The sequence below is a fragment of the Perna viridis genome, chromosome 1, assembly GCF_037379345.1.
Source record: "Perna viridis isolate PV_CMFRI_1.1 ecotype Kerala chromosome 1, ASM3737934v1, whole genome shotgun sequence".
In the NCBI taxonomy this organism is placed as follows: domain Eukaryota; kingdom Metazoa; phylum Mollusca; class Bivalvia; order Mytilida; family Mytilidae; genus Perna; species Perna viridis.
Window position 1 is genome coordinate 5,865,928 of NC_142445.1, and position 15,059 is coordinate 5,880,986.

Genomic DNA, 15,059 nt, shown 5'->3' on the forward strand with positions numbered 1-15,059 from the left:
TAGTAATAACACCCTGATGATAAGTGGTGATAATTTACTGACCATAATATCCCACAGATTTTGGCTTGATATCATACTGTTACATGCTTATTAATATAGCATCCAGCTGTGTACCTACCTTTTATCCTTAGCCATTGTTTATCATTTTCTGCCAGACTGTATAATTACTATTTTGATACTTTTGAAATGAACAGTATATTCTAGATTCATGCTCTCTTCATACTCTGTGCACTCAACACTTTCCTAGATTTTAAGTTTTTGTCTTGACCAATTCATTTTAATTTTCTTCAATTATTAAAATGAAGTACAAGTAACTTAACAAATTTCCCAACTGGATATACATCTGTCCAATTTGTTCTCATCCTGTTTAATTAACTTACTCTATTTATTAAGTGCTAGTTGTTTCATTCCTGGCTAAAACCACCTTAGAACAGTTTAGTGGCTTGCTCATTAATTCAAATTATATCAATGTTAACATGACTCAGTTTTTACCTTCCAAAGTTCAGTGCAGTTGTTATTAGAAGCCTAAGTAAAAGAAGAATTACAATGACTAAGCTGAGTTAAGAATCTTTTACTTAGCATATAGGATGATTTGGACAAATGAATAATTTTACTTATCTCTCTACACCATTCACATTTGGCACAAAAGGATTTTCTGTGGGTTTTTTTTTTTTGTTTTGTTTATTTTTATTATTATTTTTCAACTTGTATAATTTTTAGAAGTTTGAAAGTATTTATATGATTTGACTCTCAGATTTTTGTGGTTTTTCAGGGTCAGAATTTAAATGAACAAACAGTAATTTAATAAATCATGCAGATAGTATACAATGTGTAACAGTATGTAGTTACAGAATCTTAGTTCATGATTGTACAACATCTCTACTTCATTCCTTATTGAATGATATACCTGACATCCTTGCTGCACATTTAGTCAAATACATGTATGAACCATTATCATATTGTTGATCCTTAGCCAGAGATAAAATTAGATACACTTCCCCCCTGAGAGGAAAACATTTGTCCTCATCCGTTTGATGAAGTAGAAGCATTATCCAGTGCAAACAAATAATTTATGATCCTTTTTCCACGACAAACTGTGATGGATGGTAAAGTTTCAGATGTTTGTTCAGGGAATTTTATATGCTGTTTTTGCTTTTCTACAACTTCACATTATCTATTGAAGTTTCACATGGAATACTCTAGTCATTTGATTTAACTATCTTTTTAAATACTTTGATCCATCAAATGGTACCTAGCTTTGATCATCTTCTACAATTCTCAGATTTTATGAAATCAGATTTTTTTTTTAATTGACATCAGAACAAAAGAATATGTCACTGCTCAGACCACTTGTTAGTCATTACAGAAGCTGAAAGCTGTTTCCAATTTATGTATTTTTTTCCCTCTTTTATATTTTCAATGTTAGGATAGAGGACCCAAGTGAGTGTCAGAGAAGAAGCACTAATCCAGGCCATGTAGTGCCTTTCTGTACTTGTAATTTTGACTTGATACCATGATGGTGTTCATTTATATAAACATCACCCATTGTACTGCCATTAAAGTTTGATAAGAAAATAATTGCATCCAGAAATTGGTATGGTGTGAGTGTTTCTTTCTAAAGTCATGAAAATGCTTTCAAACATCTGAAATTTTCAGATAAAACCTGATTTTCATTACTTAAGTGACAGTTTTACAAGCACCTGCTTGAGAGGTTCAGCATTATAAAGTACATGTAGCTATTTAAACCAAAGTAGCTTGATGTTTCAATTTTTTACTTAAGAATTTAATTTAAATCTAAAACATCAATAAATAGAGGGAAAATGAAGCTTCTACAACAACAAATTTCTATAAATCTACCATCAGCTCCAGACAAGAAGCCAACATTTGTATGTGAAGAATTCTCTAGAGTTTAATAAGAAAAGAAAAAGGTGTCTTGTGACAGTAATTATATAAGTCATAAATAGCATATCTTGTTTTGCTTTCTCTACTTAGACTGTATATGACCTCAGAACATGACTTGTTAGGTTTGAGTGATTTCCTAATAGACTTCAGCTGACAGGCAGATGTTTCGTGCCTATGGTTTCCCTTCTACTAACCCCAGGACAATGCTTTCCCATACAAAGAATTTCCCCAGAGGGTGTTTCCTCTACTGATAGTTTGACACTGAAACTGTTGTCTTTGACTTTTCAGTAAGGTTTCTATGTCTGTGGTCAGTAAGAAGGACATCAGTTGTTTCTTTGACCTTGAACTGACCTCAGGTCAACATTATGTTAGTTATTGTTCATTCCTAGTTGACAGACCTTGTGTTAAGTTACAACTCTTGAAATAGTTAGGATTCCACTGAGTGCTGTAAACATGGGAGTATGTAGGAAACTTTACATGGCTTTCTGTTAAACTCATCAAACCATGGCATATGGCATGTACACTATACAATAATAGGCACCTGATGGAAATTTCATGAAGTTTTCTCTGCACTTTCTTTCAATCTTTGATGGATGTGCTGAAAGAACAATTTACAAGGATGTTTCTATGTTCATAACGAGATGAAGTTTTAACATACTTAATTTCTTTTCTTTTTTTGCTTAAATAGTACTCATCATATTTAACAGAATCTTGCTGATAATAGAAGTATGCCATTAAAACACTCTCCTACATGTAGCACTATACTGACATTGTAATTAGTATTTATTGTGTTTAGAAACATTTTGCAGTTTCTGTATGTCACTAGGACGTCTTCAGTACATAAATTTTATGTAATTGATTCAAGACCATTACCCCAAAACACCCATGGCAGGCGCAGATCCAAGGACTGGCGTACCAGGCATACGCCCCCTCCCTAAATCGGTAAGGGAAAATAAATCAGAAAGTTTCACCCCATAATATTTTTTGCCTTGCTTTGGACGGCATTTAATTCGATTTACGCCCCCCTAAACTCAAATCCTGGATCCGCCCCTGCATGAACACACACACATGACTTTAAGAGGGGCTTGATGCAAAACCATTTTTCTGGACTAATACATTTTGAATTTTTTCTTCTGACATAACTAGATTACTATACTCTTCACAGCAGTAAAGTTTACGGAGCACTCCTTTCATTGTAAATGTAATCATTCATACTCCTCAGATTATGTAGATTCAAGGTGTTAATTATATAATACCTGTTTCCTGTCATTAAAAACTCCCTCCTGACTTCCATACTAATGAATTTTTATGTACCTTCTTTAATGTGTTCAGTTAGATTGTAGACCTATAAATGTCTTTCTAGTTTCTCACTGCAGAATATGTGTAAAACTTTGAGGAGGTATGATAAAACTCGGCAGCATTTGTCTTTCATGGCTTCTTTCAGGTTGATGCATTTGAAATTTAATTGACGTCTTAGAAATGTGCTAATGTAAAAGCACCTGAAACAAATAGATTTACTGTAATTAGAAGTTACATCCTTGTATCAAATTTTCGTGTCTGAAATGCATCAATTAATTTTAGTTTGTAGCCATTTCTACATATTCTCTGAGTGCATTAATCAGCTCACACATTCTTGAGTGTCATTCTTTCCTAGACTGATTATTTTCTTGAGCTTCATATCTGACTATAAGATGTTGAGGTCTACCCAGTTATGTAGGATTACTGACAAGCCAATTTAGATAGAATAAATCTATTCAAGATACATGTATACAACTACTACCCACTCATTAGAGTCGGGCAGTATTGTAATCACCTTTTCCATCAGTCCATCTCTCCATTACACTTTTCTAAAAACGGTAGATTGAGTAGATTTGTCATCCTGTTCATTGACTACTAAATATTGGGTGACATTGTATCATGAACCCTTTCCTTACATTTCAGTTGGGGGAGGGGTATTCATTGTATCATGAACCTTTTCGCTACATCGCTGTTGGGGAGAGGTGTCATTGCATCATGAACCCTTTTCCCAACATTTCTGTTTAACTTGACAAGATTCATATTGTTCCAGTTACATTAAGCATATTTATTAATGAAGATCAAAGATATGAAAACCAATCTGGAGAAACTGTTCTTATCATCATAAGTTGGTCAGACTGAAACAGCTGTTAGATATGAATGATATGGAAATAAACAGACAGAATTTAGAATGTCAACACCAATTTGAGAATACTCAGTTGTAAAATGATTCTTGTTGATTCTAGAAAAACAGGTGGAATTATAGATTTCTGTGGTTATCATGAGTGACATGTTGATATTTGATTTGTCTCACTTCATATGTCCTTTGGCGTGTCATGTAACTGGTTATTTTTATAGGTTAAGAAAAATGTTTAGGTCACATCAATTATGAATGATAGTGTTTTTTATCTACAATCAGAAGAAGTATGAGATATTCATTTTTGGTCGGGTTGCACTCACAACAAATTGTCTTTAGAATGTTGGATGTCTGGTGGGTGGACAAGGAAAACTTTATGGTAACATTTTTCTCAGCACTTCTACTCCTGTTTGCTGTCTTGGTTTATTTTTAAACACTGCCATTCAAACAGAAAATTTTTGTGAAATTTTTCTTAGCAAATGTAAATCACAGCCACTAGATATTTAATAGGTAACCTTAGTATGGAGTCCAAAATCATGGGATGCTATTTCAGGTCCGTCACCAAAATAAATGATAGAAACAGTTTATGCTGCAAATACCAGGCTATTTATTACTTTGACCCATTTTCCATTGATAAATTTTGTTATTTTACTAGAATTGAAAACATATTACTGGTCCCAACCTTATCTTCAGTACCAGTTCTCATGTGACACAATACACAGGTATAAATTTACAGGTTGGGTTTTAATGGTTATTTCACTGTTTTAAATTATTAATTCTCTGATCAAAAATACAGATGGTATCTGTCTTGTTCATTTTATAAGTCAGATTAATGTTGAAAAATATTGTTAATCAAAGCGAGTACTGTATTTATCAGAAGTTGAAGGTTTTATCAGTTTCCATGTGTGAAGCATATGATGATGTTTTATGATTGAGTGGGAGGAATTAAGGAGAGGCTTGAACTCACTGGTTTTTCTTACCATTGAATACATAACATTTACCCTTCTTTTATATTGAAGAGTTGTTATGGTTTTGATATTTGAAATGTTTTAAATATGAATTTTTAATTCTTTTGATAATTCTTTGTCCAGCGGCTCCAGCCATATTATATGGCTTTACCAATCTTGCATGGAATTACAAAAGAAGTTAAGTAACTAGAGGTGTTTTAGAAATTCTGTTCTAACTCAGTTTCTGCCATTGGTCTTTGTAGTAGGTTTGTTTTGTATTAGTATCATTTAGTATCTTGTTGCCATTCAGATTCTAATATTTCTAATACTGAATATATGACTCACAAGTGTCTTGGAAATGAACACTTCAGATTGATGGCTCTGTATAGTGTTGACTTTACTTCAGGTATAAGTCAACATCATAGATTGTATAGTAACTAATGGGATTAGCTTTAAACTCCATCAAATAGTAATTTGCTTCCAAAAGCACAATTTTCAAATTTGATGAAACATTCCTGAGATCCTCATCGATTTTGATCATTTTTCATTCAAGGGTTGTGTACTTTTTCCATGGTGTGAATCTTTTACGGCAATCTGCATTGACAATTGCTGTTAGTTTAACATAAAGTAATCAAGTCCCAGTTTCTACAATATTGATTAAAAATTAATGAGGTTTTAATTTGATTTTGTCAACAATATCTCATTCTTCATTACTAGTTGTGTAATATTTATGATTGCACAATACAAACAAGCAAGAAGGTTTAATGTTAAAAATCCATTACATGTTACAGTTTGAAAGCCTGTACAATGTACTAAGGCATTTATCTTTTTTTCATGCAGATTCTTTTTTGCAATTGCATTATGTAGGTTGAAGTTTTTCCTATAAATCATACAGTTAAATGTTCTAATGCAATCAAGACAACTTTACACGAGTCTCTGAAGAATTGCTAAATCTTCCCATGTGTAGAATTGTGAAGGAAGCTGAATATTTTTGGATGGTTTTTAGTCAAGCTGGACAACATTTCAAGTTGACCATGCATTTATTCTTTAAAGGCTACTATGTCTGCTTTCCATCAGTCTTTTCTAGTTGTGCCTGTCTGTAATTAAATATAGCTTTTCATCCATCTATGGTCAACCAAGTTGTCATACAATTTTAATCAGTAGAATAAGTGTCATTTACTGTAGCATATTAGTTCTGGTTTAAAATTTCCAAGTGTGTAATTAGCACAATATACTGCTGAAGGGAAGCAATTGATTAGTTTCTCTCACCACAACTGTTTTAGAAAGGCAAGTAATTTGTTTCCAATCATCAACTGTACTTTACTTCAGATCATTGAAGATAAGTTTTTGTCTGGTATCATACAACAAAAGACTATTATTAAGTATGTTTTAGTGAACCTTGGATTTGTTGAATTGATACTGCTCGGGGTTGTTGCTATGGTGTAGAACTTGAATTGATACTGCTCGGGGTTGTTGCTATGGTGTAGAACTTGAATTGATACTGCTCGGGGTTGTTGCTATGGTGTAGAACTTGAATTGATACTGCTCGGGGTTGTTGCTATGGTGTAGAACTTATTAGATGTTGGCAGAGAACAAGGGACTTAAACTTTCCTGTGGATGTATGCTAGAATAATAGAACAACATATGACAATGACTCAATTATCAGTAAAACATTGTTGGTTGATTGGAAAGTGCTCTAAATAGTGTGCTCTATAGTACCCATCAACAATTTTCCAGTTCCAAGTTTTATATCCTAAAAAAGGAGGTCTAACAATGTTTTGACATTTGATGTACGTGCCAGGAAATGCATGTCCTACCAATCCCCTTTTTCCTTGATCCATAGGGAATCCTTAGTTGTGAAAAATGCCTTGTTTTCATTAAACTCTGTAATTTGAACACCATGGTAAAAGATAAGAAGGGTGGAATAAGTAAGAACTTAATAAAAAGGGCAGACTCAAACTCTCTATCATAAATTCTTCCAAGCATCACAAATTCTAAACAAGCTTAATTAACCTTACAGCTTTGGAACATATCTTAAAAAATTAAGCTAATCAATTTGGTGGCAAGTTTATCCTCTTTCAAGGTGAAGAATTTATTGGAGAATGATGATACAAGCCAAGAGAAACATGATTAAATCCTTCCATCAGAGAATATTCAGGTGGTGATTGTATATAATTAAACCTAACAAACTGAAATATACTGGTACTATCTACAGTACAGTGCTCTCTTTGTTAGAACAAATTGGCAGTATTGTTTGTTTATTCTCAACACCTTATACTGTTTCCTGGTGTGACAGTAGAAGGCTTGTAAGGTTCTGTTCCTGGTCTGACAGGGCTTCTAAACTTCTAAGGTTCTGTTCCAGGGCTGACAGTAGAGGACTTGTAAGGTTCTGTTCCCGGGCTGACAGTAGAGGACTTGTAAGGTTCTGTTCCCGGTCTGACAGGAGAGGACTCGTAAGGTTCTGTTCCTGGAATCATTTAAAGCTGTCAAATCTATTAGACCTTGCTAGCTAAAACTAAAAGAAACCTACAAATATTACTACGTTTTAAAAATTTGCTTAAATATTATAACAGTTATGGAGTTAATAGGCTCATGCAAGTTTCCCAGGCTATGTAGTGAAAAAATTAGCTTCATTGTTGAAGCAAGTATATGTTATGAAATTCATTTTATTTATTTTTTTTTCTTTGCCAGTTTGGTTGATAGTGACATTTTGCTGTCAAACATTCTTAAACAACAAAAATTGTTATATCACCTTATTAAGCATAAATGTACTGAATACAGTTTATTTGTAGGGCCATATTTGATATAATGCTAACATAACCCTTTGGGTCAAAATGCTCAGGAATATTAGATGTTAAACTTTATCACGTAAGTGCTCAAAAGTTAGATTTGGAATGCTCAGCATTAATGTTATTATAAAGGGATAATGTAGGCATTATTTTACTCCACAATGTCTGTAATAGCTTGAGTCAGTGGTACTTCTCTTTTATTACAGAAGATTTCTTAACACCTGGAAGGTATTGTACAAATGCTGTAAACATTCCATTTCCTTCATTAAGCTTTTAATTTTACAGTTAGACAGTATTTTAACTATCTTACTTTAATGACTGTACAGGTGTTGTGTGATGATACATGTTTCTATACACCTGTGCTTGTAATAGTGAAGGTTTTATAGTAAAAATGTATAGTTGGATTATACCCAAACATTTTAAATACCTCAGATTGGGTTAAGAACAAAAGAATTTTTCTATTCTTAGTTTTTAAAGAATTCATATTTCAAATATGCAGTCCTAGGATTTCAGACTTATTGATACCATAGTTTTTTCAGTAAAGGCTCAGAACATTACAGTTATAGAGAGAAGACGTGGTCAAAAACTGAACTTTATATTTTTTCCCAGTTTTTTTAAGCTAAAGTTAAGGTTGCTCTATTTTATTTTAATAAACAAAATCTTGAAAATGTTATTTTTATTTGATACCTAACTGACAAGGAAGTAAATTAGCCTTTACTTTCATTAGTATCCCCCCTTTTTAAGGTTTCATGACTAATCACAATGATGTCTCTGATGACTTTCTCCTAGACCTTATCTATACAGCTTTCTGATTGATCTCCCTGACGGCCATGGCATATTTTTACCTGTCAATAAATTTCTGAACAAACAGAGGAAAATAATTGAAATTTCAATCAGTCAGGCAGTACTAAGTGACAAAAGCCTAAAAATCCTATTTTTGATGTGTGCTTTTCTCGTTGATGTAAACAGATTTTTCAATTACCATTGAATTATTTTGATAACAATATGCTTCTAGTTAATGAGAAGCTATTACCTAGCATTATTATTTTTGTGGTATGTGACTTTCTAAATGAATTTTCTGATTTTTTGTCAATTGATTAGTAAAAATGATGTTACAGTCTTAGAAATAGAAATAAGAAACACATCAACATTTTTATGACTAGTAGAGGTATTTCCAGCTTACACTATTGTTAACTCTATAAACTAACAACCCAGTAATTGATTAAACAGTGGTATCAAAAACAAAATACTTGTATGATTTTGTATAAAAATGAATAAACACCTGTCATTTGGTTAATGTATTGGAAACTAATATTAACATAATCTGGTGTTTTTGGCAGTAGCAGTGTTTGATCAGTATCTGAATTGGAACTGATGGTAGAAAATCTGAAGAAATCAAAATATTGATGTTCAAACTTTTGATGCACTGATGTGCTTTCAGACAAACAAGCTTCCTATCTGATGCTCAAAAGACAAAAGCGACATCTAAAACTCTTGTTATGTAAAGGGTTATAGTGAAGATTACTACAGAGGGATCAGTGGTGTATATATTGTGGTTGGTTTGGTGCTTCAGTCATGCATGTGCACAGAAGTACAAAAAGCTGGCTCTTTACCCATGCTATCTTGTTCAGACTTATCAGTTTTTCTAAAATCAGGTTTCCACAGGTGCTATGATATGTACTTTTTATTGTTTTATATTTTTGTAGCCTGCTTAGTATTGTTTTTACACCCAGTTGTATCATCAGCTGCCAGATAAGCCTTTTTTTTTGTCAGATTCAAACCTGATGTTTTATCACTGAACCATGTTTTTCTTTCCTTAAGTTAACAGAATTAATTGTACTCTATTTGTCTACATTCCAGTTAATGTGCAGTTAATACATGTCTCGTAGTGCTGGTAGAATTTCACGTCAGAAAGATAGTAATCTTCCTTTCTACATGCAGCATCTGACCATTGAGGTGTTATTAAGTCAGTGAGATTCAGCTAGACAGTTTTGAGATTTGAAAGTTTTTATAGAATTTATTTGTAGACAGAACAAGAGATTTCTAAATGGTTTCAATCTAGACACCTTCTCAGATTAAAAATGGATAGGGTCTTTTGGAGATTAATAAGTCGATAATATTTTAATTTTAGAAAGTATATCTATGTAATTTGAATTTGATTGGTTTATCAGACAATTTTCTCTTGAAATTAATGTGTTTTCTTGAAGTATGAAGGGTTAACTGGTTTTTATACGTCAGTCTGTCAGTAGATTGATCTTCGTTCTATAATGATAAAACAAGTTTCTTGATGTCTTGATTCAAAAGGAAACAAAACTGGAAGATGTTTCTCCTTTAATCTAAGGCAGGAACCATTTGATTGCGGAAAGGGGGCTATGGATTAATTTATTATTATTATTTTTTTAATGTTTTGCTTCTTATTAATTTAGAAAAAAATTGTTTGTGATTTGAAGAAAGTTCTTTTTGGAAAAAAAATCTGTAGCCCAAACCCCCCTCTTTCCCCTGAAAAACAAATGATTGCAGCCTAATAGGAATATATATATGGCTAGTATGACAGGGACACTGTTACTACATACATTTGATCATGATATAAGATATTTAGTAATATCTAGCAATAAGTGTGATATGAAATGAAAGTACACAATTAATTATCTTCCTGTTAATTTGTTCTGGTATCTTGTCTTAGACATCTTTATGAGGAGGGATGTAGAAATTCTGTTGATCATATAATATGAGGAAGTAGTTCTCTATTTCAGCAATACTGTAAACATAATGACCAGTGTAATGGTAACAATTATTACATTATCTTTTTTATATCTCTTGGTAATTTGCTGTAATACATGATAATGGCAATCTGGGGTATGGTAAGGAAACCTAACCAAAGTTTCAGAAATAAAATGGTCCTATTTTATTCAACCTTGGTGTGTGTGTGATAGTGCTGGTCTTCAAGAACAATTATTTAATGACACCAGCCACTTCCTTGGAACCTGAATTAGTGTTGTCATCACAATAATTCAATCAAAGACTGAAGTCTTCAAAGTCTCTTATCATCAAATATTCTATACCACTGATTTTGGCTTGCTTTCAACATCCGAATCGAATATGATATGCTCTAAAATAAGGTGACTTTTGCTAGAATCTTGGTTCCCTTGTTATGATTAATCTTTCATAACCTTGATGACCCGAATGCACATGTCCGAATGTTTTTCAATCAAAACAACTTGTTACTAGGAAGGGTAGGTAATGTTTTCATTCCTTTCTTTCAAATTTTAAGTGATCTTTTGGGTCGTTTATGATCTTGATCAGGGAACCAGATTGGGAACCAGATTAAACAACTGGCAATGATTATACCGTTACAGATCATAAACATTATCGGGCCCTTATGTTTTTGACCTTATATAGTTAATTGTAATGAGCCTTTGTGTCCAAATCAGAGACTGAGTAATGTTACATTGAGGTCAATGGTGGCCAATCATTTCATCTTTTAATGTAATTTTCCCATTCTCATACAAGCAAAAAACACACGTAGACGTGTATGATATTTAAGAAGTACATTTTGATCTGTTATGAAGCTAGAATTGACGGTAAACATGGCACCAATCAGCAACAGTGCCCCGTGCAGGTCCCGGTGTTAAAAGAATAGGCCTGCAGCAACGCTAAGCTTGTCGTAAAAGGTGACTAAATAGTGCTCAGAACCCTAGCCAGGGGCTAGGGCGCTCTGCCCACAGAGCAACTGGGATGTGTGCCCCAAGTGGTGGAATGGAGTACCCCTGGCGTGTTACATGCTGGGGTTGTCAGGCTATAATACGGAAAACCTGACCGCAAACCATAGTGGTGCACCGTGTTGGGAAAGATGCCACATTCCTCGCACGTTAAAGAACCCTACTGTGGTATTCTCCCGGAGTAGGAACCATAGGGCTCCGCCACAGGAGGCTAAATTGCCCGACCCTCCCTATTTCTAGTGGCAATCAAAATTTGTCGACCCTTTTGTCCTTGTGTCCCATCCCTTTTTCATTTCATCATCATTTCATGTTCATTTTAACATCAATTTCATGTTAATCGTCTGAATATAGCTGAAATATTGCTGCTCGGACGTTAAATCCCAACAAGCAAGCCAGCCAATCAGCAGCATAATGTTGAGTAGTAATATATAATTATGCAAATCATATGCAAATGTAAAGAACTGAAATTAGAAGTGCAAGATGTCACTAACAATATTAGCGACTTAAGAAGCCTGTTCCATTAGTGTGGTTTTATTTATTACAGGGAGTAAAATAGTCAACTAAAGGGGATGGTCTTCCTTTAATATAATGACCATGGGTAGTTAACTAGGCATGTGACTGTCTATCAGACATGGATTCATTAACCTATAGAATAATACAAAGTTAACTGTGTTAAGTAGTTCATTGTGAAATGGTCATTTAATCAAAGGAAAGCAAACTCTATCCCCTGAAGTAAAATGTCTGACAGATACTTGATAGTTTTGTTCAGACCACCCGAAATAATTGGCAATATTCTGCATCTGAAGGTGAACCATTTGCACCTGAGATTTCTACTGTATTCTGTTCGTCAACTTATATCACACCTATTCTTACACCTGAATCATTTTGCTAAAGATTCTTATCTGTATTTTCTGATTGAATTCAAGCCTCTGGGAGACCTCCAGTTGTGTAACTGACATCATCAATATTTTTTGTCCTATCTTGTGATAAATCAGACATTTGTAGTCATGCCAAATTGTACTAGATGATTACTATAATAATGTGTGTAATATGATGTGGTGCAATATGGTTTGACATAGTGGTCAGTTAGGGAATGCTTTGATCAGAGGCTTGATTCAATCAGTTTGTTCTCATAATGCAAAAAAAAATGTTGCTCAAGCAAGTATTGTAATTTGTTAAAAATTTGTTAAAGTCTTCATTTTTTATATAGGTGCATATATTCAATTTTGATCAGCTGTCTGCAAGGGTGTTATAGCAGTACAGTTATGCACATTATCCACTCTGCAGATATAGGATTTATTGTGTACGATGACTTGGTGATATGAAGAAGTCATCTTCCAGCTTTAGGACCCAAGTCTTTGCCAAGTTTCATATTTTTTCTATTGTTCTTTCCAGCTCCAGGAACCCCACCAAGGAATGTGGTAGCCATACCACTAAGTGCTGTGACACTCAACGTTAAATGGGATGCCCCAGAGAAACCTAATGGAATTATCAAGGTTTGAGATGATAGTCAAATTAAACAGTAGATTAATGGAATAGAAACAAGTCAAAACTTTATTAAGCTCTCAATAACTTGTGCTGCTTGGAATACACAAATATTTTTGTTTCCAAAAGTGTAAAAACAGCTTACCTGAAGATGGGTATTTCATAAAACACAACAATTACTCATGAAATTATATCATAACTGTAAACATCCTAATAATATGTGAATATAGTAGTTTACCAACCCTACATGTTAAAACAGTTATTGGATACACACACAGATTCCTTGTGGAAGTTTTTTTTTATTAAGGCCAAAAAAAAATGTCTGTTTAGGGTTACATTCCTCCCAAAAATAGGGTAGGTAGGTAGGCATTTTCATTTAATATTTTTTTTTTTTCATTTTATTTTTTCTCGACTAAAGTTGAACCTAAAATAACCTCATGTTTAAGTCATGAAAGTGTTTGGTTTTAAGTAGAAAGTTTAATTTTTAACATACACACCTATTAATCATGTCTTTTATTACAATACACTTATTTTTTGTAGGAATTTTTAATAAAATATAAGTACAATTTATTTTAAAATTTTACCTGCAAATATATTTTAAAAAGTTACAAATTTCTCTGTTCATTGATGTACTTTTTGAAAGACAAAGTGAAAAATGCATATTTAAATGAATTAAGTGTTATCAAAATGTTTCATTCATTTGTTTTATTAAACCTTGAGTATGAAGAATGTCTGACCTGTATGTTATAGATGTACAAACGTATGTCTTGTACCGTAAAATAAGTGGCAACAAGCAGAAACCACTACCCTGTCTTGAGCAGCTGAGTTCACTCTAGAACTAATACAAGTTCATGTTGCTGATTGTAATATGTGTATCTTCATTGTGTTGTTCTATGTGTCGTCTATGTCTAATTATTTTGTCTGGTTTTGGGTTTTGGACTTCAAAATTCAAACCTCCGTAAGGTTTTAATGTTTAGTTATTAAAAAACTATCAGTCTAAAACTATCAGTTTGACACTGGACAAAGACGGGGGGATAAAATGCTCTTGAATATAATCTGTTTAAGTTGTAATTGAACCTGTACAAGAAAAATCTAATTATATCATGTACAATTACTTTAAATCTAGGAGAATGTTTAAAGAACTTTAATCAAGAACAAAATTTTTAAGTATTGTTCCACAAAAACCAACTATGTCAAAACAACATGGATGTCCTGTTTAACACTTTAAAGTATTTAATGCAATATTTTTGTTGTTGTTGTTGCTATTTAGGCCATATCAAGTAAATTATAAATAGATTCTCATCCACATATGTTAAAAATATTTGTAAAAATTCCAAAATAAAATAACTTAGCAGTTATTAAGTTTGAGTGGTGGGGATCAGAATCTACATATTAATTTGATGTGGCCTATGGATAGTAAAGTGAATAAAGTTTCATTAAGATCCAACTGACTTTTTCCTTAAAGTCAACCAATCAGCTTCAATGTGAAGGTCTGTGAAAGTACACGTAAATCAAACTGAGAATACACAAACTGAAACCTCTGGCATTAAAAGTAAGCCCTTCACTATACTATAATATCAAGTCTACTCTTGGTGTCTTAAGAAAAAACTAGTACAAATAAAAGTACAGGATTTATTATATTTTAGTGCCATGATACTTGTGGCTTCCATTGTGCTCATCATCAGTAATATGCTTGGATTTACGTGATATAAATCAGTCTCCTATTCAAACGCTATTGTGACCTGGTTTTAAACATACTTTTGGTTTTACCGGAAATTGGCAAAAATTACCGATTTTGATAATTTTGGAGAAAAAATGTATTAGGGTTTGGAGAAAAAATTAGAGCCAGTTGGGAAACCCAAAACATACATTTTTTTATTTTGGCCTTAATAGTGTATTTATTTATTGAATATTTCAGTTCTATGAGCTTAGTTTGACCACAGTAAAGGTTTCTTGTAGTACAGAGTTCTGTGATTGTAATTTAACAGAAAAGAAAGACCTTATTTTTTTGGCAATTCTTGAAGACTTTAGGTTGATCAATAATTTTCTTTCAATGACTCTCTTT

At 33.0% G+C, this 15,059-nt stretch overlaps 1 protein-coding gene across 21 annotated transcripts in view; it reads left to right on the forward strand.

Annotated features, from left to right (window-relative positions):
• Nucleotides 1-15,059, forward strand: part of LOC148626990 (receptor-type tyrosine-protein phosphatase delta-like) — a 176,808-nt gene that overhangs the window by 132,485 nt on the left and 29,264 nt on the right. For all 21 annotated transcript variants that reach the window (XM_088564908.1, XM_088565004.1, XM_088564919.1 and 18 more), the window contains one exon: nucleotides 12,905-13,005. In XM_088564908.1, coding sequence (XP_088421034.1) covers nucleotides 12,905-13,005 — 101 coding nt within the window. The remainder of the gene's footprint in view (nucleotides 1-12,904; nucleotides 13,006-15,059) is intronic.